The sequence below is a fragment of the Schistocerca serialis genome, chromosome 12, assembly GCF_023864345.2.
Source record: "Schistocerca serialis cubense isolate TAMUIC-IGC-003099 chromosome 12, iqSchSeri2.2, whole genome shotgun sequence".
Taxonomy (NCBI): Eukaryota; Metazoa; Arthropoda; class Insecta; order Orthoptera; family Acrididae; genus Schistocerca; species Schistocerca serialis.
In genome coordinates this window covers 104,657,757-104,680,554 of record NC_064649.1, presented here as the reverse complement: position 1 = coordinate 104,680,554, position 22,798 = coordinate 104,657,757, and the positions used below count along the sequence as shown (strand labels likewise).

Below are 22,798 nucleotides of genomic sequence, written 5' to 3'. Positions count from 1 at the left end.
CAACCATCTCTTCTCACAGATAGGAAAAAATTCAGAATGTAGAGTTGGCCATATTGACAAACATTCTAAACATTCTTGCCAGTCGGGTTTTCGTAGTACATTGAAATGCTGCCGCCCTTTTTTTTTTTTTTTTTTTTTTGCTGGCGCAGAGGTTTTGGTGCCAGTATTTATCTTTGTGCCTACAAAGCAGGCCTGTGTAGCGCTACAAATATTCGACGGCAGAACTAAGTTGTGGCGGCACCCACCGACATTTTTAAGAACTTCCGCTTGCTTTGCACTCGATTCTAAGCCGCAGGCGGTTTTTTGGATTACAAAAACCGGAAAAAAAGTGTGGCTTAGATTCGAGGAAATACGGTAGTTGCGGTGACTGTTTGTTGTTCTGTTGTGTGTATAACCACAAGCGGTGAACATTTTGAATATTTAAAGTAACTGTGTGCTAAACTGAACATTGTACAAATGTGCTCAATTATTTTATTTAATAAAATTGCAGCCAAATAGCCATATACAGTTACTTTATATATTTACGTTTTACATTTTTGGATATTCATTTATCGATTTCACTCTTTTATTGCACAGTTCTATGTGATATCGTTCACAGGCTTTGTTACACAGTTCACATACACACGTTGTGGTTGGGTCGTGATAAGTTTTGTTTTTGCGGATTAGATGATGAAAGCCGTGAATAGGAAGTCTAGTTACGACATGTCCTGTTCGAAGTTTGGTGCTGTCCATGAGCAGTTCGTCATTGCTTCGGTGCCATAGAACTTCGACCATATTTTTTTCTCATTTGTCCTCCATGATCTTCAGTTGCTTTCTGGATTCCCTGGTGTGTGGCATCATATATCGAAGTCTAACGTCTTCAATTAGGAATGTCTCTCTCGCTAGCAGGTACCCTAGTCTAGATCTTGTTGTCTTTGAGAGACCTAGTGCTCTTTTTAGATGAGTTGAATTTACCTTTTCTAGTGTTTCTAGATTTTTTTCTATCAGGTGGTCCCATATAACCTTCATCCCATAGGCCAAGATTGGCAAGATTTTTGTGTTGAATAATTTCATGGCTATTTCTAGACTGAGTAGGCGGATGTTTTTGATGTCCTGTATTGCTATTATTGCTTGGGCTGCACGTTCTGTTGTATGTTTTGTGAAGCATTTGGCTGTTGGTTGCAATGTCACTCCTAGCTATTTAAACTGAGATTTTTATTTTTTGTCCTCTGATGCTGATTTCTGCATTCTTGGCTGTTTTGCCTCCATTTCTGAAAATTACCTTTTCTGTCTTTATGTTTATGTGTAGTTTGTGTTCACTGCACCATTTGTCTATTTTCTCAATGATTCTCTGCAGCTTCTGTATATCTGTTGAACCTATGGCTATGTTATCAGCGTATGCATATACATATACATATTCTTCATTTTCTCCAGTTCGGAGTATTTCTTCAGTGGCAAGAATGTACAGCAAAGAGCTCATTGGGTCACCCTGTAAAACTCCATTAGATTTCAGAACGGGGTTCGAAAAAGAGAGGTTGTCTGGTATTGTGATTAAGTTGTATTCGAGGATTGACTTGATTATTCTTGCCCATACGCTATTTTCTCACATTGTGTTTTCCAGTCCTCACCCTATGAGACCTCTTTCCAGTAGGTCAAAGGCTTTGGTAAATTCTATGAACACTGTGTAGAACATTTGTTTCTTTTGTAGTGCTTCGTCTATGTTGTTTAGAAGAAGCCTGACTGCCTAAGTGTTGATCTTCCAGATCTGAAACCCATTTGTCGTTCTGGGAGATGACTGTCCACAGAGGCTTGGATTTTTTGAGAGATTATCTTTGAAAACATTTTGAATTGAGTATTTTCCAGGGCTATGCCTCTGTACTTGTTTGGGTCCATTGGGTCTCCTTTACCTTTGTAGAGAACTTTTATTGTCGAGTGTCTCCATTGTGTCGGAATTCTTCTAAGTTCCAGGCATTTGTTAAATAGTTTGGTCCATACGTGTTGGAGGGCCTCTTTTGCATCTTTTGTGTGTTCATTATATATATTATAGGGTCCTGCTGCTTTCTTGTTCTTCAGTGCTTTTATTTCTTCTTTCACATCTTCTTCATTTAGAGGTTTCCGTATATTGTCTTTTCCCTTAGTTTGATGTTGTTTCTCTTTCTTTGGGGATGTTTTAATTCCTTGTTTGTTCAGTATCTTAATGAAGTGGTCTTCCCATTCCTTGCCCATGTCTATATTTGGTGTAGGAGCCATTTTTCTTGGTCTTGCTGCTATGTATGGGTCTTTCTCTTATTCATCCGCTTCTCTTTTTGCCTTTCTTTCTATGTATTCTTTTTTCTTCTCTTCTATTAGTTTTTTGTAGATTCTCCTCTCTTCTGCGTACAGTTTGTATGTTTCCTCGTCGTGCTGGTTTTTTAATCTGTGGAGCGTTCTTAGAACAGTGTTCCTTTTGCTGTAGCATTTAGCATCGAACCATCTTTTTGCCGTCCTTGTTTATGGGTTTGTTTGTATCACTGAATTTTTTTTGGAGGTCTTCTATTTGGTCTGTTGCTTTTTCGAGGTCTCCTTCCTCTATTAAAGTTTCTATTTGTGTTAATTGTTCTTGCTGGTTTGTTAATTTTTCTATATCAATTTTTCTTTGTGTGATTTGATGAGTCTTTCTTGCTGGCGGTGACGTGACGATATTTATTTTTATCTTCATTGGAATGTGCTTTCGTATAGGAGTAATGGAGTCATGCCATATTGGTTGAATACTTCCTTCTATTTCTCCTCTTGTTAATGTGATATGAATGGTACTTTTCCCACTGTGGCATATGTATGTAATGTATCTGTCTATCGTTACGTAGGGTGAAACCATCTTCTTCCAGGGTTTCAATGTGTGATCAATTATTAAATGTAAAATGCACACGTAAGTAATGCTTTCCGTTCCTTGAAGTGTGTATACATTTTTGTGGCCGACATTGTATACATTTTAAAGGTATAGTCTTAAGCTATATTTCTACATAATTGCTATTGAAATTGAGTCATCATACTGTGACCCAAGTTTTCCAATACCGTCTCTGTATATATCTACTTCCTGCAATTGCAACCACTGGTTTATGCTGGCATGCAGTTCGGTGTCAGTATAGAAGCTTTGTGTAGCGAGCCATGTCTTTGTTGCTGGAAAGAGGTGGTAGTTGTTCAGTGCCAAATCCAGACTGTATGGTGGATGATGAGACGCATCCCATCCAAAACCCCTTACGAGCTCTCAGGTATGGTTAGCCGCAAGTAAACGTGTATCATCGTGGTGGGAAAAAAAGTTTTTGCTAAGTTTTCCCCAATAGTTGCTTTGTATCTCCCACCTTAACTTTGACATTGTTTGACAACACCTCAGAGTTAACTGTTGTGACACATTCAAGAGAATCAATGAGACTCACTCCCTTAGAGGCCTGTAACATAGAAGCTGTGATCTTTCTAGCTGACAGCGTTTGCAACACAACCTCAATTTCTTGGGAGAATTTGTGGCCCTATTCCATTGGCTGCCTTTTTGTTTCACAGTTGACGTGCTTCACACAGCTCGTCCCCAGTTGTGACACATTCAATAATTTTGTTACCATTTTCATCTTAAAGGGAGGTCCGCGCTGCAGCCAGTCTGTTTTTTTTTATGTTTTGTTAAGTTTTTGGGAATGCACTTAGTGCAAAATGTGTGGTAACTGAGCTTCTCTGCCAAAATTTAGTGCAACAGACTCCGTAAAAATTGGAGAAGAGTTGCGAAAGTTGTGTAATCTTGAAATGACAATTTTCATGAATTTTGTTGTCGATTTTCATTGCTAGTTCGTCGGTCACAAGGCTAAGCCCGGTACTGCAGTCCTCATCGTCGACAATGATACTGGTCAATTTCAAATTAATATTAACATTCCCATGCCACAAGAGGCAAAAGTAAGTGGGGCTGCCCATTGATAAAGGTGAAATGGCCTGTGAATTTAGTTTTGAATTCTCTGGTAGTGTGCCATGATATGTACCCACATACAAACACAAAATTAGCCAAAGAACTCAATTTTTCCAGGGAGATAACTAAAAATTTATAACTACCCCTCCTATGTGTTGTATGACTTATTATGTATAAGGGATAGAATTGATCGAACTTACGTTAAGGGAATAAGAATTTAAATTAACAATTTTTTTAAAAATGTCTTTTTTTTTTCTCTCTCTCTCTTTCTCTCGCACAGATCCAGCATACTCCAAGGAAAGAGTTGCTGTGGGGTCATCTGTTCAAAGTGCATCCACTGCAGATGTGAAAGTACTGATGAACAGGTCCTACAGACAGCAGAAATGGTTCCACAGCTGCGTACATTAACGTTGATGCGGAAAATTAAAGTCGACATCTTCCGCAAAATCTGCGCAAACTGGCCGAACCTCACTTGTCTACAGGTTGATTTCAGGCAGGAGATGACTTACTCAGTAAGTTCAACCTTCCTTTCAAGTCCGATAATGATTTTTATATTCTAAATTTTGTGTTTTTACTAATTTTATAGAATTGAGATCTGTCTATATAAATCTGTGATGCACAAGTTTTCTCTTTATTAGGCTGTAATTATTAGACAAAAGTGACGAAATTAAGACAGTACCAAACAGTGGCCAGACCTGAAGCTGTGTATGCTGCAGAAACACTTAATCTAACAAGAAATGGAGATGTTGAGAAACTAGAGGAGCTCTAAAGAAGAATTATAAGGAAAATAATGGGAGCTAAAAGAAACGATAATGTTGAATACAGGTTAAGACCAAACAGAGAGCTATACTTGAAAACTGAAAAACTAGCTGATGTAATGAGGAAGAGAAGACTACAGTTTTTTGGGCATATATTCAGAATGGATAACAGACTAACCAAGTGGATATTCACATTGCTCAATAGCTACAAATCCAAGCCCACATGGTTCATAGAGCCTGAAAAGGACATGGAAAATGCTGGAATTACAATAGACACAATAGAAAGCAGAACATATTTCAGAAGGCAGTTCAAAAGGCAGAATTTCAGGAGAGAAAGAAAACAACTAGATGAAAGTGGACTCGAGAAGAAAAGGAACAACACTCCAAAAGGATGAAGGAAATTTGGAAACTAAGGAAATCTAATACAATGGAGAGTAGCCAAAGTTGATTCATCGTACACTCCAAATGGGTTATTCAAAAGAAGAAGAAGAAGATGATGACAAAAATGAATATTGTAATGTGATTGGCTAGTTCTGTCTTCGGTTGCTATCTTCAAGTGATCAGTTAATGAAAGGTGTCAGATAGATTATATAATGGTAAGACAGAGTCAGGAACCAGGTTTTAAATTGTAAGACATTTCCAGCGGCAGATGTGGACTGTGACCACAATCTATTAATTATGAACTGTAGATTAAAACTGAAGAAACTGCAAAGAGGTGGGAATTTGAGGAGATGGGACTTGGATAAACTGAAACAACCAGAGGTTCTAGTGAGCTTCAGGGAGAGCATTAGGGAACGATTGACAAAAATGGGGGAAAGAAATATAGTAGAAGAAGAATGGGTAGCTTTGAGGAATGAAATAGTGAAGGCAGCAGAGGATCAAGTAGGTAAAAAGACAAGGGCTAGTAGAAATCCTTGGGTAACAGAAGAGATATTGAATTTAATTGATGAAAGGAGAAAATACAAAAATGCAGTAAATGAAGCAGGCAAAAAGGAATACAAACATCTCAAAAATAAGATAGATAGGAAGTGCAAAATGTCTAAGCAGGGATGGCTAGAGGACAAATGTAAGGATGTAGAGGCTTATCTCATGAGGGGTAAGATAGATACTGCCTACAGGAAAATTAGAGAGACCTTTGGAGTAAAGAGAACCACTTGTATGAATATCAAGAGCTCAGATGGAAACCCAGTTCTAAGCAAAGAAGGGGAAGCAGGAAGGTGGAAGGAGTATGTAGAGAGTCTATACAAGGGTGATGTGCTTGAGGACAATATTATGGAAATGGAAGAGGATGTAGATGAAGATGAAATGGGAGATATGATACTGCGTGAAGAGTTTGACAGAGCACTGAAAGACCTGAGTTGAAACAAGGCCCCAGCAGTAGACAACAATCCATTAGAACTACTGATAGCCTTGGGAGAGCCAGGCCTAACAAAACTCTACCATCTGGTGAGCAAGATGTATGAGACAGGCGAAATACCCTCAGACTTCAAGAAGAATATAATAATTCCAATCCTAAAGAAAGCAGGCGTTGAAAGACATGAAAATAACAGAACTATCAGTTTAATAAGCCATGGCTGCGAAACACTAACACAAATTCTTTACAGATGAATGGAAAAACTGGTAGAAGCCGATCTCGGGGAAAGTCAGTTTGGACTCCGTAGAAATGTTGGAACACGTGAGGCAATACTGACCCTACGACTTATCTTAGAAAATAGATTAAGGAAAGACAAACCTATGGTTGTAGCATTTGTTGACTTAGAGAAAGCTTTTGACAATGTTGACTGGAATACTCTCTCTCAAATTCTGAAGGTGGCAGGGGTAAAATGCTGGGAGCGAAAGGCTATTTACAATTTGTACAGAAACCAGATGGCAGCTATAAGAGTTGAGGGGCTTGAAAGGGAAGCAGTGGTTGGGAAGGGAGTGAGACAGGGTTGTAGCCTCTCCCCAATGTTGTTCAATCTGTATATTGAGCAAGCAGTAAAGGAAACAAAAGAAAAAATCGGAGTACGAATTAAAATCCATGGAGAAGAAATAAAAACTTTGATGGTCGCCGATGACATTGTAATTGTCAGAGACAGCAAAGGACCTGGAAGAGCAGGTGAACGGAATGTACAGTGTCTTGAAAGGAGGATGTAAGATGATCAACAAAAGCAAAATGGGTATAATGGAATGTAGTCAAATGAAATTGGGTGATGCTGCAGGAATTAGATTAGGAAATGAGATGCTTAAAGTAGTAAATGAGTTTTGCTATTTGGGGAGCAAAATAACTGATGATGGTTGAAGTAGAGAGGATATAAAATGTAGACTGGCAGTGGCTAGGAACACAGAGGAGGAGCTGTACAGCATAATCGAAAGCTGGTAGGTGTGTTACTACATCTGAAAGGTGATGTCGATTCAAACTCTGCATAAGAGTGCCACTAGTAACACCACTATAACAATGCAAATCAGGTTCGCTTTAAATGCACACTGTAACAGTTGTGAGTGTCAGTTGCTTTGAGGCTAGATGTGGTGAGTTGATGTTAATCAAGAATGCCTTTACGGCGAAAAAAAAACACCATTGTCGACACCTCACCGAGTTTGAACGAGGTCACGTAATAGGGCTACGAGAAGCTGGATGTCCATTCTGTGATACTGCAGAAAGACTTGGCAGGAATTTAACGATTGTACACCATTGCTGGCAGCACTAGTCACGATAGTCTACGGTCAAAAGAAGATGGGACTCCAGACGGCTACTTGGCATTACCGAATCATACGGCCATTGTGTTTGGTGTATGGCTGCATCTGCAGCAGCAGTATGAGCAGCTGTTGTCAAAACAGTGACAGCATGAGAGACAACTTGGTTTTAAAATATGCTTGTGGAGAGACTGGATGTCCGAACATACTGGGAGAATGATCACCCGTAGAAAGGAGGCCAAGGGAAGAGTGAATCAGAGCAGGACCAGGCAACAAGAAGCACGGGCACAAGCTGATTATAGAGCAGCAGATAAGGAAGTGAAAAGGAGTGTGAGAAGAGACCACAGAAGATGGATAGATGAACAGACTGTTAGAGCAAAACAGGCAGTGCAGAGGGGGGTTGTGAAAGAATTACACTACTGGCCATTAAAATTGCTACACATGAAGATGACATGCTACAGACGCGAAATTTAACCGACAGGAAGAAGATGATGTGATATGCAAACGATTAGCTTTTCAGAGCATTCACACAAGGTCGGCGCCGGTGGTGACACCTAGCACGTGCTGAAGTGAGGAAAGTTTACAACCGATTTCTCATACACAAACAGCAGTTGACCGGGTTTTCTTGCTGAAACGTTGTGATGCCACGTGTAAGGATGAGAAAAGTGTATCATCACGTTTCCGGATTGTAGCCTATCGCGATTGCGGTTTATCGTATTGTGACATTGCTGCTCGCGTTGGTCGAGATTCAATGACTGTCAGCAGAATATGGAATCGGTGGGTTCAGGAGGGTAATACGGAACGCCGTGCTGGATCCCAACAGCCTCGTATCACTAGCAATCGAGATGACAGGCATCTTATCCGCATGGCTGTAACGGATCCTGCAGCCACGTCTCTATCCCTGAGTCAACAGATGGGGACGTTTGCAAGACAACAATCATCTGCATGAACAGTTCGATGATGTTTGCAGGAGCATGGAGTATCAGCTCAGAGACCATGGCTGCGGTTACCCTTGATGCTGCATCACAGTCAGGAGTGCCTGTGATGGTGTACTCGACAACGAACCTGGGTGCACGAATGGCAAAATGTCAAATAATATTTTTTTTTTTGCCAGATGAATCCAGGTTCATGTTTACAGCATCATGATGGCCGCATCCGTGTTTGGCAACATCGTGGTGAACGCACATTGGAAGCGTGTATTCGTCATCGCCATACTGGCATATCACTTGACATGATGGTATGGGGTGCTATTGTTTACACGCCTCGGTCACCACTTGTTCGCATTGACGGCACTTTGAACAGTGGACGTTACATTTCAGATGTGTTAAGACCCGTGGCTCTACCCTTCATTCGATCCCTGCAAAACCCTATGTTTCAGTGGGATAATGCACGACTGCATGTTGCAGGTCCTGTATGGGCCTTTCTGGATACAGAAAATGTTCGACTGCTGCCCTGGCCAGCACATTCTCCAGATCTCTCACCAACTGAAAACGTCTGGTCAATGGTGGCCGAGCAACTGGCTCGTCACAATACGCCAGTCACTACTCTTGATGAACTGTGGTATCGTGTTGAAGCTGCATGGGCACCTGTACCTGTACACGCCACCCAAGCTCTGTTTGACTCCAATGCCCAGGCGTATCAAGGCCGTTATTACGGCCAGAGGTGGTTGTTTTGGGTACTGATTTCTCAGGATCTATGCACCCAAACTGCGTGAAAATGTAAGCACATGCCAGTTCTAGTATAATATATTTGTCCAATGAATACCCTTTTATCATCTGCATTTCTTCTTGGTGTAGCAATTTAAATGGCCGGTAGTGTACATGATATCACTTAGATGCTCCAGAGGAACCGACCAGTAAGGAATAAGAAAGGGGAGATACTAACTACACATGAAGAACAATCACGTAGGTGGAAGGAACACTTTAACGAAGTCCTAAATAGAGACCTAGGCAGTGAGGTAGAAGAAAAAGAAGAAAAGAAATACAATGATCCTAGTCCCAGCATTGCTATAAATGCACCCACAAAAGCAAAAATTCGGATAGCAGTGAAGGAGATCAAGAATGGGAAGGCACCAGGACCAGATAATATAACATCTGAGATGCTGAAAACAGGCGTGGGGTCCACTGTCAAGTTATTGTACATCCTCTTAGAGAAGCTTTGGAGGGAGGAGAAACTGCCAACAGATTGGAAACGAGGTGTTATCATGAAAATACCCAAAACAGATGTTACTAACTGCAACTGGTGGGGCATTACCCTACTGTCAGTACAGAGGATCGTTTTAAATCACACTAAGGATTCTGTGGAAGTACAGCTGAGGAGAGAGCAGGCGGGTTTTAGAAAATATTGAAGTTTTGTGGACCTTATCAATACTCTCAGAATTATTCTGGAACAAAGTGTGGAGTGCTACCTTACCTTCATTGACTTTGGAAAGGCTTTCAACACAGATAATCAAAGAGTCATGTAGGATACACTTGCAAATTGTGGCATTCCAATGAAGGTTATTAACATCATCAAGGAAATGTACGAAGACTATGAATGCCAAGTACTACGTAATGGAGAACTAACAGAGCCTTTTCAAGTTAATTTGGGAGTACGACAAGGGTGTATTCTTTTGCCAACTCTATTTCGTTTGGTGTCGGACCATGTGATGAGAGTGATGGGGGGACGGAAGAGACGTGTGCAATGGGGCATGCGGGATAGGCTCGAAGATTAAGATTTCGCAGACGACATCTGCTTAATGGCACAACGATATCGAGACATCGAAGAGAAACTGGCCAGGTTACATAGAGAGGCGGAAGTTGCAGGCCTCAAGATAAATGTTCGCAAAACCAAAGAAATGCGGATAAATTCGACCATTACGAATCGACTGGCCATTAATGGAGAGGACGTAGAACAGGTCCAATCTTTCCTCTATCTTAGAAGTATAGTCAGGACTACAGGAGGTGCTGAGGAGGACGTCAGTAGTTACATCCGCATAGCAAATGGTGCGTTTGTACAACTGTTCCCTGTTTAGAGAAATAGGAACATTTCAAAGAAGACCAATCTCTGGCTTTTTGATAGCAATGTGAAGGCTGTTCTGTTGTATGGTTGCGAATCTTGGAAGGTGACTAACCACATTAAAAACCAGCTCAAAGTTTTTATCAGCTGCTGTCTCTGGTGTATTTTAAATGTGAGACAGCCAGATATAATGACAAATGAAGATCTTTGGAGGGAGACAAATCAGCAACCAGTCAACATACAAATCAAGGAAAGAAAATGGAACTGGATTGGGAATACATTGAGGAAACCAGATGGAGCTGTTGAAAGAGTGGCATCGGATTGGAACCCTCGAGGAGTTAGAAAATGTGGTCATCGCAAACATACCTGGAAAAGGATATAGAGAGAGAAGCTGCAGAGGATGTGAAAACCTGAAGTGAAGTGATTTGCTAGAAATCTTAGCAGATGGAGGAATTTTGTCACAGCACTACATTCCAGAGGAACGACAGGAACTAAGTCAGTTAAGTGTGTCACCTCGCACTGCATCTGCAGCAGCAATATGAGCAGCAATTTGCACCACAGTGACACGACAAGATGTTGCAAATCAATTACTTAGAGGACAGCTTCGAGCCAGATGCCTTGTGGCGTGTCTGCCATCCGTGACCATCTCGCTGATATTCACCGTGTTGCATGTTCCGTTGACTTCCTTTGGGTCCCTGGCCATGTGGGTATCCCGGGTAATGAGCTCGCTGATCGTTTGGCTGGGGGCACAGTCACTTAGCCCCTGTTTTCTGTAACCCCTCCTGCAATGGATTTACGGCTTCACATCAAATCCCACTTCGCCCAATCATGGGCCAACTCTGGGGAGGCTACTTCCCTGTGTAATAAACTTCGTGCGATTAAGGTGACACCAGGCCCGTGGCGTTCTTCCTTTCGCCTCTCCCGAAAGGACTCGACCACACTGTCTCGTCTCTGCATTGGCCATACCAGGCTGACCCGTGGTTTTCTTTTGCGTGATGAGCTACCCACACTTTGTGGTTGTGGAGCCTTCCAGTCAGTAGCCCACATTTTGGTTGAAGTCCTCTTCTTTTGGCTCTGCGTGCTAAGTACAGGCTCCCCCACACTTTACCTTTGATGTTGGCTGACGATTCCCGGATGGTCACCCTGGTTCTTGGTTTTCTCGGGGAACGTGGTTTTTATTCTCAGTTTTAAGGTTTTTAATCTCTCTTTGGTGTTGGGGCAGGGCAGTGAGTGTTGATTCTGGGCTCCCCTCTCTGACAGAGATCCTCTTTTCTTCCCCTTTTACTCTGTTTTTATCATTTCTTTTTTTTTGCGGATTGGTTAGTCTCCTTTTCCCACACGTACTTCTACACTCTAACGGTTGCACCTTTTAAGTCTCAGGTGGTCTTGCCTCTGCTGCTTCAGCATAGCATTGGGTTCACTCTCTTGCTGACTTACCTCATTTTGTTTTTACCATTGACAACATGACTGCCCTTTTACATTTTTTAGCCTTTTCCCTTTTATTATTCTGACTTGTCTGAGATGTCACACTATTGGAATGGACCACATTTGAAACAAGGGACTGATGACCTTGCTGTTTGGTCCCTTAAACACCAACCAACCGTGTAGCGTGCATCCTGCTGATCCTAAACCACCAGCATTTGTGACTTCAGTAATGTCGACAGAGAGCTCATTTGAGGGCAGGGAGTAGTTCTGGTGTGGTTCCTGATGGAAGCTGGCCTTGCCTCTGTGGCAGTGACGGCCACGTGTTGGTTAGGAGCCTGCAACCAAACTGTCTGCGTTTTCGACACACTGGACCTACACCTGGAATTATTGTCTGGGTTGCGAACTAGTATGGCAGCAGGACCATTCTGGTGGTTATCCCTTGCACCCTGACTTATTATTTATTTATTTATTTATCATATGGCTTTACCAGTGCAAGTGCAGTATTGACATCGTAAATTTACATAACATATAAATACAAATATACATATATATTAAAAAAGATGCTGTGACTTACCAAACGAGAAAGCACTGGTAGATAGACACAATAAAAAACACACAAACACATACACAAATTTCAAGCTTTTGCAACCCACGGTTGCTTCATCAGGAAAGAGGGAAGGAGAGGCAAAGACAAAAGGAGAGGGTAAGGAGTCATTCCAATCCCGGGAGCGGAAAGACTTACCTTGGGGGGGGAAGAGACAGGTATACACTCTCTCTCTCTCTCTCTCTCTCTCTCTCTCTCTCTCTCTCTCTCTCTCACACACACACACACACACACACACACACACACACACACACACATGTGTAAAGGCAAAGAATTTGGACAGAGATGTCAGTCGAGGCGGAAGTACAGGGGCAAAGATGTTGTTGAGTGACAAGTGATGTATGAGGGGCGGCAACTTGAAATTAGCGGAGGTTGAGGCCTGGTGGGTAACGGGGAGAGGATATATTGAAGGGCAAGTTCCTATCTCCGGAGCTCTGATAGGTTGGTGTCAGTGGGAATTATCCAGATAACCCGGACGGTGTAACACTGTGCCAAGATGTGCTGGCCGTGCACCAAGGCATGTTTAGTCACAGGGTGATCCTCATTACCAACAAACACTGTCTGCCTTGACTGACATCTCTGCCCAAACTCTTTGCCTTTACATATATATATATATATATATATATATATATATCTGTGTGTGTGTGTGTGTGTGTGTGTGTGTGTGTGTGTGTGTGTGTGTGTGTGTGTGAGGGGAGGGGGGGGGGAGGTGCGAGTGTGTACCTGTCTCTTTTTCCCCCCTAAGGTAAGTCTTTCCGCTCCCGGGATTGGGATGACTCCTTACCCTCTCCCTTAAAACCCACCTCCTTTTGTCTTTCCCTCTCTTTCCCTCTTTCCTGATGAAGCAACCGTGGGTTGCGAATGCTTGAAATTTGTGTATGTGTTTGTGTGGTTTTTGTTTTTTTTTGTGTCTATCTACCAGCGCTTTCTCGTTTGGTAAGTCACAGCATCTTTTTTAATATATTTTTCCCATGTGGAATGTTTCTTTCTATTAGATTCATATCATTAATTTGAACCCAACAAATATACATATACACACATACATAATAATATAAACAGAACAAACACCAGTCATTATTAAATCTGAGCAAAGTTGAAATATAATGACAGCTACAATTCGTCAAAAAGTTATGTCGAAATGTGACAGCCATTTAATGGCAGCAGGGCTGGCCTCCACGAAGTCTCTCCAGTCACCACAGAATCTTCGCAGTGGGCAATCTTGCACTAGATGTTGTAATGTTTGCTCATCAGTTTCACAGTCACACATTGGGTTATCATTGGTGCCCCATTTGTACAGCACGGATTTAGTTCTCGCGTGTCCAGTTCTCGCACGGTTAAGCTGGCACCAGATTTTACGAGGAAGCTGCATTCCTGGGAGTTGTTGGCTGGGGTCCTCTATATTGTGTTGGTTAATGTCACTATTGTTCCACTTGGTATTCCAGGATTTGTGGCAGTCATAAGTATTTCCTTGGGCAAGTGTTCTGTCTTCCCATATTGGCGCTCTCGATTTAAGGCGATATCAACAGCGGTCATCTAGCACTTGGTGTATCGGTAGTACTCTTGCCTGATCTTCGTGATTTATTTTTTGCCATTCCTGATTTGTTGCCTGCTGTCTACGGATTTCAGGCGGAGTGATGTCTGAGAGGACATAAAGCCATTGACTTTAGTGTCCCTGTTATTGTCCTCGTGGCTTCATTGATCTGGGCGTCAATCTTCTTTACATGGGCACCCTTACTCCACACAGGGGCACAGTACTCTGCAACACGTAGTGTATTTGCATCTGCTCCCTGTGTGGTACCTGCTAATCTCTGGATGATGTTATTTCGGGTTTTCAATTTCTGGCTAGACAGTTCCAGGTGTTTCTTGAAGGTAAGTGACCTGTCAAGAGTTATGCCTAAATATTTGGGAAATTTGTTAAGTTTAATTCGTTTTCCACAGAAAGTAATATTTAGTTCTCTGTCTGCTAGTCTGTTATTTAAATGGAAGGCGCAGGTCTCTGTTTTATTTGAGTTTGGGCACAGTCTCTGTTTTTTGTAGTGCTGGTTTAGTACTTCTAGGTCAGCAATTAGAGTTCTTTCACCATCTTGTAGCCATTTGTTTTGAGTAGCTATAGCCATGTCATCAGCATAGCAAAACTTACTTGACTCAGTGTCTATCATGTCACTGATGTAAACATTAAAAAGCAGTGGAGTCAATACAGATCCTTGAGGGAGTCCGTTTTTTATTCTTTTTGACTTGCTGCGTTGTGACCCCAGGTTTACTTTGAAATATCGGACTTTCAGCATTTTTTTCAACAAGTTTGTCAATTTCAAGCATGAAATCGTGTTGGCAAATTTCAGGAAAAGACCATCTATCCATACCATATCATAAGCTGCACTGAGGTCGACAAAGACTGCCCTTCATGAACAGCATTCCAGGGGGTGTTTTCCAGCAGAATAACATGTTTCCACAGCCTGCTATTGTAACCCGTCACGCTGTGCACAGTGTCCACATATTGCCTTGCCTGCTCAATCACCAGTTCTATCTTCAGTCGAGCACCTATGGGACATGATCGGATGACAACTCCAACATCGTCCACAACTGGCATTAACAGCCCCTGTATCGACTGACCGAATGTGGCAGGCATGAACTCCAGCCCACAAACTGACATCTGGCACCTGAATAACACAATGCGCACACATTTGCATGCTTGCATTAAACATTGTGGCACTTATACTGGTTATTGATGTACCAGCATTTCACATTTGCAATCGCTTATTTCATGCTTACATTAGCCTGTGATCGTTTAATGTTACTCTCTTAAATATGTTACCTAGACAGTTGTATTTCCAAAATTTCATTACTCTACATTAACTATGTTTTGGTGTTGCAATTCTGTTCGATCAATGTATATGTATTGCTCACTTCAAAGTTGGCACAGGGGCTGAAATAAACTGATTGTGTGACATTTGTAGACTTTGCTCATTAATTATCCCTTAATAAAAGAAAAAAATCATTTTATTGATTATTTTGTTACACTGACAACAGATGTCAGCTTCATAATTGTCTTCTGTCAGGAATATTTGTTTCCTTCATTTATTATTGCAAGAATTCTCGTAATTCTTTGTATTGGAAATAATTTTCTGATTTAGATAGGTCGTTGTTTAAAACTAGAATCATTGAGCCAAGCTGGAGCACCAGTTGGGTTACAGTGCTGTGGCATTGACTCTGTGAGTATGAGGTGCTGCCCAAAAATCCAAGAATTTCATTGTAAAAATTCGAAAACTATACTAAAGTGCGCGTCATTTATGACGGCGGCTGAGTTTAGGTTCATTCTGCGCATCTGACCTCACAAAACACAGTCAGCCAATGAACAGAGAATCATTGAGCCAAGCTGGAGCACCAGTTGGGTTACAGTGCTGTGGCATTGACTCTGTGAGTATGAGGTGCTGCCCAAAAATCCAAGAATTTCATTGTAAAAATTCGAAAACTATACTAAAGTGCTCGTCATTTATGACGGCGGCTGAGTTTAGGTTCATTCTGCGCATCTGACCTCACAAAACACAGTCAGCCAATGAACAGAGAATGACGTTACCAGAGCTCGACTGCAGTGCAGAGCACGGATGAGTGTCTTCAGTTTTAGAAACGTTCAGTCATAAATAAAGTAATTGAACAAAAGCAATGTCTTGATAGCACACTTTCTTTTATAGAAAGTCTGGAAAAAGCATTCTTTATACCAATTGCTTCATATTCTATTATTAATTAATTAAACCAAACAAGCAATAAGCCTCCTAATTCAGGCGATAGCAAAGAAAAGTGTTTGTATCATTCTCAATAACCACTATTTCACAATAAAGAACAGCGGTAATTGTTTATTTCCTATTGTACTTCGATGAAACGTGAGTAATTCCTAATCATACCAACAGTGTTTGTCGGTATTTTGCGTGATATTTTAAAGTCGTCCGGGACATATATTGAATGACGAGCTGCGTTAGCATAATGGTTAAAGTATATGGCTGCTAAGCAAAAGGTTCAGAGTTCAAATCTTGATCGGTGCTTAATATTTTCTTTATTTAAAAACAATATTGAGGTGTCTTACTTCATGAATATTATTCGCTTGAATGTATTTTTTGAAATTTCTAGTGGCAACTAAAATCGATCATACGGAAAGCATACGCTATGGACTTTCACCTCTGTAAACTCTTCAAAATTTCGTGCAATGGTTTGCTACATCTAATGCTGCGCAATAACTGTGTTGAACATCGAAACAAAATTAAGTCATTTATGGGGGGAAGGTATCAGTAAAGATGTGTAAAAATCAAATTTTTGGGCCAAATAGTATTTGTGAAATTGAATGATAAATTGTGCCAAAGCAGTCGAAACACAATGTGTCTGCACAGGCGAGCAGTGCAATGATGACAAAATCGCGCACATCGTGGAATGCGGGGAGCACGTCTCTGTAGCAGCGAAAGGGTTAATACGACCGTGGTGGCCTTACTTCATAAACTGCGCACTCCCCCCTAAACGTCAGTTTGTGAACTATACTATGGCGCTGCTTCTCTTGGCGCATACAACTGGCAACGCAGCTATCTCCCGCGTCTGGGTGGGCATGTGCGAACCACCAAGATAAAAGAATTAAACTATAACATCCTCTATCACTTTGAGTAGTCACTGTGGACATGCAATGTTTCCGTTTTTGGAAGCAATCTGGAACTCTGCAGCTTGAAGAGTGTTCAGGACCTGTTGCGATTCCGCTCGAATGTCTTTAGTCAAGCCAATGTTGCTCTTTAAATGTGATTTTCGTCTTTGAGAACAGGTGGATGTCGTATGGAGATAGGTATGACGAGCAGGGAGTGGTTCTGCTTTTGGTTAGGAATTCCTTCACAATGAGTGTTGTTGTGGTGGACTGACCAGCCTTTCTTTCAACACAACTCTGGCCATTTGTGGTGAAAAGTCTCCTTCAGTTACCTCAAAACCTCACATTAAAACTGTCCATTGACAGTTTGACCAGGTATAACAAACCTCTTGTGCACTCTTCCCAGAATGTTGAAAAAATTATCCACATCGACTTGACTGTTGCTTCGTTTCAGGGTCATAACTGCAGACCCAAGTTTCACCACCTGTTATAACTCGGGATAAGAAATTTGGACACACTGAAACTCCCTGTTGCAGTTTAGTGAACATCTGAATCCTGAGGTTTCAGCAGTCGATGCTTAGGAGATTAGGGACAAGCTTAGCTGCAATTTGTCTCATGTTCATCTCCTAGGTTTGTTGACGTGTACCGTACCACAGCCTGAGTCTGTTAGAAGCATTACGAATTGTCCGCCTTCAGTCTTTGTGATTCTCACCACCCACTTTCTCATTATTTTGTGCACACTGACGGTCGAACAGAATGTTTGTCATCGACCACAGATTATCGGCCTTTCTCGAAGTGCTTGAATTACTCAGATGTTCTGTCTTGACTCGATGCATTATTACCAAATGCCTGTCAGCATGCAGTGTGTTTCAGCTGCAGTTTTCTTGAACTTAAAACAGCATTTTATGCAAATCCATTGCTTCTTCACGCTGTCCATTTCACAAATTGCAGAAGCCCTGAAACATGCAACTGCATGTGCCAAAGAAGACACAACTTCGTGCTCAGTTGCTAAGAGATGTACCTTGAGACATGTAGCCATAGGTTGGTGTACTGCTACTGGTTATTCTCGGATACTTTGGGTAACACTTCATACGTGCTTTTTTGTGTGCTAACATTTGCAAAAAATCTCATTTCAATACATTGAACTGTTTATGAAATATGACAATTGTTATGATGACATGATTCCTTATGTGTAAGGCTCTAGTTGGCACCCCAAATATGACAGTCAGCTGGATATAAAAAAGAATATATTGAGAATTAAGTGAGATACTGTTGTGGTCTCAATTTTAAATAAAATTTCGATATTTTGTCTAACTTTCATACACACCAGTGTATCAGCCAAACCCAACCATATGCGAAATCTATGAAGTGTGTTTCTACCTTTGCAAACTTAAAATTTTGTGCAGTGCTTTACTTAATTTGATGCAGCACAGTAACTATGATGAATATTGAAAAGAAATAATACTTTACCGAGTGAAGGTGTTTGACTGTAAGATGTGGAAAAATAAAATTTTACTCTGAATAGTTTCCTTAAAATCGAATGATAAGTACGAGGTTTGCCCAGACAGCAATGCACCACATTTTTTTTCCTCCAACAATTCTTTATTGAACACAATGAAAGCTATGCACACAAAAGAATGATGTTATATCCATATGCACTATTTTCCCACATAATCTGCATCTCGTTCTACAGCGTTCCTCCAGCACGAAACAAGGGCACGTGTGCCTTGTCGATGCCAGTCCTTGTCCTGGTGGTGGAGCCAGTGGTCCACTGTGTGAATCACCTCCTCATCATCTTCAAAATGTCTTCCACGAACGTGTCTGTCCTTGTGGATGACGACATCAGCTCGCTGCAAGATGTCAGGCCGTGCACGGTCTCCCCGACTGCTGCAGATCGCGGAGCTCTGTCGAACCACCTTCTGATGACCTCACCCTCCGTGCCTGGTGACTAGCTGTACTTCTAACAACAGATGCTCCACAGAATTTGCACAAGCCTTTGTGAATATTCCCCACAGGTTCTTTCTCTGCAGTGAGAAATTCATTGACAGCATGTTGCTTGTAACGTAAGAGGGGGGACCCGGATTGTCATAAAAAATTTGTTGATGAACCTTTTTACAAAATTACTTCAGTCACCTTCAAAATACTCTCCATTACATGTGATGCACTTGTCAAGTCTCTTTTCCAACTGTTGGAAGCATGTTTGGAACTCTTCAAGTTTGATATTGTCCAGTGCCCTTTGCGAAGCTGTTTTTACCGCCTCCACATCATCATAATGCTCCCCTTTTAGCGTTTTTTTCATTCGTGGAAATAGGAAAAAGTCGCACGTAGCTAGGTCCGGCGAATACAGAGCGCGGGGAACGACAGACCACCTCTGAGATGCCAAATAGTGGGTCACTCGTAAGGCCGTGTGTGCTGGAGTGTTGTCGTGATGCAGAAACCAGTCACCGGACCGCCAAAGTTCCAGGCGTTTCTTCCTCATATCCTCTCGCAGATGCCTTAAAACATCCGAGTAAAACTGCTGGTTAACAGTCTGGCCAGGGGTACGAATTCCCGATACACAATTCCAGGAACATCAAAAAAGACAAAGATCATAGTCTTCACATTTGACCTCACTTGCCTTGCTTTTTTTTTTGGTCTGGGAGAGTTGCGAGTCCTCCACTGGCTTGACGCTTGCTTGGTTTCTGGGTCATACCCGTAACACCAACTCTCATCCCCTGTAATGACTTTGTTCAAGAAGTTTGGATCACGTGCAATCTCTGTTTTCAAGTCCTGACACACATTCGTGCGGATTGTTTTTTGCTCCTGTGTGAGAAGGCGTGGAACAAATTTAGCAGCAACACGTCTCATGCGCAAATCCTCACTCAAAATCCGCTGGCACGAGCTCCAACCGATTCCTGTCTCTGCTGAAATTTGGTCGATCGTTTGGCGACGATCCTCCTTGATCTTTTGGCGCACCTTTTCAATGTTCTCCACATTTCGCTATGTTGAAGGGCGTCCAGAACGAGCTCGGTCTTCAGCACACATCTCACCACATTTAAAGTGCCCAAACCACTCGAAAACCTGTGTGCGGCTCATAGCGTCCTCCTGGAAAGCTTCCTGAAGCATTGGGTGTGTCTCCTTTTGCAGTTTTTTTTTAAAGCAGGAAAACCATCTAGCGTGAGAACCCTGCACTATGTCTACGAGTGGCAGCGCTCTCGGAGTCCGGTTTCTTTTGGGTCCCCCCTCATACATCACCTACAGATGCCGTTTTGAAACTGTCCTGCAGCTACGCCATCTGTGGGAAGTGACGGAAACTTTGCATGCTCACTTGGGAGACTTCAGATAATACGTATGTAATGTTTCACATTTGTAACATTATTTTCATCCGAGGAAAAGAAAAAAATGTGGTGCAGTTACTTTCTGGGCAACCCTCGTACTTCATAGCAGCTGGGAAGCCGTCTCTCAGCACAGGTAGCAGCACTAGGTGAGCAGTAACAGTGATCAGAGCTGCACTCAGTGTGGAATGCAAAGAGCATGTCTATAACAGACAGAAGATTAATTTTTTAATTCATTTAATTTTTTTATTTTTAGCTTTTCCTCATTACAAACTTTTATCCCCAACATAATTTACTCGGAACTTACTATACAAAGAATAAACATTCTTAAACTATATTTTCAAAATATTCCTCCAGGTGTTTCAATCTTGTGTGCCCTCTTCCTCTGCACCCATTCTCCTCATTGTGTGCTGTACATTTTGGAGCCAGGTGGTCATAGGTCGTCTTCTTCTTCTCCCCTCCTGTTCCCACTCCAGTATCAATTTTGATGTTCTGGCTGCCTCCATTCGTCGTATATGCCTGTACCTCTGTAATTTATTCCTATCCATTACATCATACATTCTTTCTTTTATTTCCATTCTCCTTATTATTTCGGTGTTCCTTATCTTCTCTTTCCTGGAGAGTCTTGCTGATCTTCTCCAGAAGTCCATCTCTAGAGCTTGTAATTTTTTAATGTGCTTCATGTTAATTGTCCAGGTCACATACAGAGCCACACTCTCTAATATAGATTTGTATATTAATTTTTTTAGTTCTGCTCATTACATTCGTGCTCTATAAGACTGAGTTAAGCATCCCAATGAGGTTCTGTCCACTACTAATTTTTTTTATTGATTTCAGACTCTGATTTTCCCTTGATTTCTAAAATGGATCCCAAATAACAGAAACTATTTGTCTTTTTGATTTTCTTTCCTTCAATGTATAGCTCATCTGAATCATTAGTCAAGTATTCTGTTTTTTGGTAATTAATCTTCAAACCCCAAGTTTTGTATGCTACTGCTAGTTGATTGCACATATAGTTAGCATCCTCCCCATCTTGTGCTACGACTACTTGATCACTGGCAAACAATAAATGATGTAGGTAAACTCCATCTCTTATTTCTAATCCCATACTATTACATTTAAGAGACCATGTTCTAACACTAATATCTGTAGGTTTTAAATAATGATGGTGACATAGGACAGACCTGTAACAGGCCTTTGTTTGTTCTAAATTTCTATGAAAATTTATTACCAACTTTCACTTGGCAAATGTTAATATAAAAGTGCAAAAAATGAAGAAGGCAAATATAATTACAGGTACGCTGGTGGGGAAAAAATTGAACCAACAAAAGGTAATGAAGAGCAATGAAATTTCGGGAATACATTTGTCTAGGTAACATGTGTCAGTGATTAACACTGCAAGATCACAGATTAATGTAAGCACGGTCGATCAGTACGGGGTCAGTTAATGCCAGTTGTGGACGATGCCGGAGCTTTCGTCTGATGACGTCTCATAGGAAAAACTTCGTGGCAAATTAAAACTGTGTACCGGGGCGAGACTCGAACCCGGGACCTTTGCCTTTCGCGGGCAAGTGCTCTACCAACTGAGCTAACCAAGCACAACTCATGCCCCGTCCTCACAGCTTTACTTCTGCCAGTACCTCGCCTCCTACCTTCCAAACTTCACAGAAGCTCTCCTGCGAACCTTGCAGAACTAGCACTACTGAAAGAGAGGATATTGCGGAGACATGGCATAGCCACAGCCTGGGGGATGTTTCCAGAATGAGATTTGCACTCTGCAGTGGAATGCGCTGATATGAAACTTCCTGGCGGATTAAGTCTGTCTCCGCTGCAGAGTGGAAATCTCATTCTGGAAACATCCCCCAGGCTGTGGCTAAGCCGTGTCTCCGCAATATCCTTTCTTTCAGGAGTGCTAGTTCTGCAAGGTTCGCAGAAGAGCTTCTGTAAAGTTTGGAAGGTAGGAGACGAGGTACTGGCAGAAGTAAAGCTGTGAGGACCGGGCGTGAGTCGTGCTTGGGTAGCTCAGTTGGTAGAGCACTTGCCCGCGAAAGGCAAAGGTCCCGGGTCCGAGTCTTGTCTCGGCACACAGTTTTAATCTACTTGAAAGGGGGATATAAGATGAACATCAACAAAAGCAAAACGAAGGTAATGGAATGTAGTCGAATTAAGTCGGGTGATGCTGAGGGAATTAGATTAGGAAATGAGACACTTAAAGTAGTGAAGGAGTTTTGCTATTTGGGGAGCAAAATAACTGATGATGGTCGAAGTAGAGAGGATATAAAATGTAGACTGGCAATGGCAAGGAAAGCGTTTCTGAAGAAGAGAAATTTGTTAACATAGAGTATAGAATTAAGTGTCAGGAAGTCATTTCTGAAAGCATTTGTATGGAGTGTAGCCATGTATGGAAGTGGAAACATGGACGATAAATAGTTTGGACAAGAAGAGAATAGAAGCATTCGAAATGTGGTGCTACAGAAGAATGCTGAAGATTAGATGGGTAGATCACAT

The 22,798-nt window shown here is 41.7% G+C and overlaps 1 protein-coding gene across 3 annotated transcripts in view; it reads left to right on the top strand.

Annotated features, from left to right (window-relative positions):
• LOC126428057 (uncharacterized) overlaps window positions 1–22,798 on the top strand; it is a 168,827-nt gene that overhangs the window by 51,242 nt on the left and 94,787 nt on the right. For all 3 annotated transcript variants that reach the window (XM_050089934.1, XM_050089933.1, XM_050089935.1), the window contains one exon: window positions 4,185–4,416. In XM_050089934.1, coding sequence (XP_049945891.1) covers window positions 4,185–4,416 — 232 coding nt within the window. The remainder of the gene's footprint in view (window positions 1–4,184; window positions 4,417–22,798) is intronic.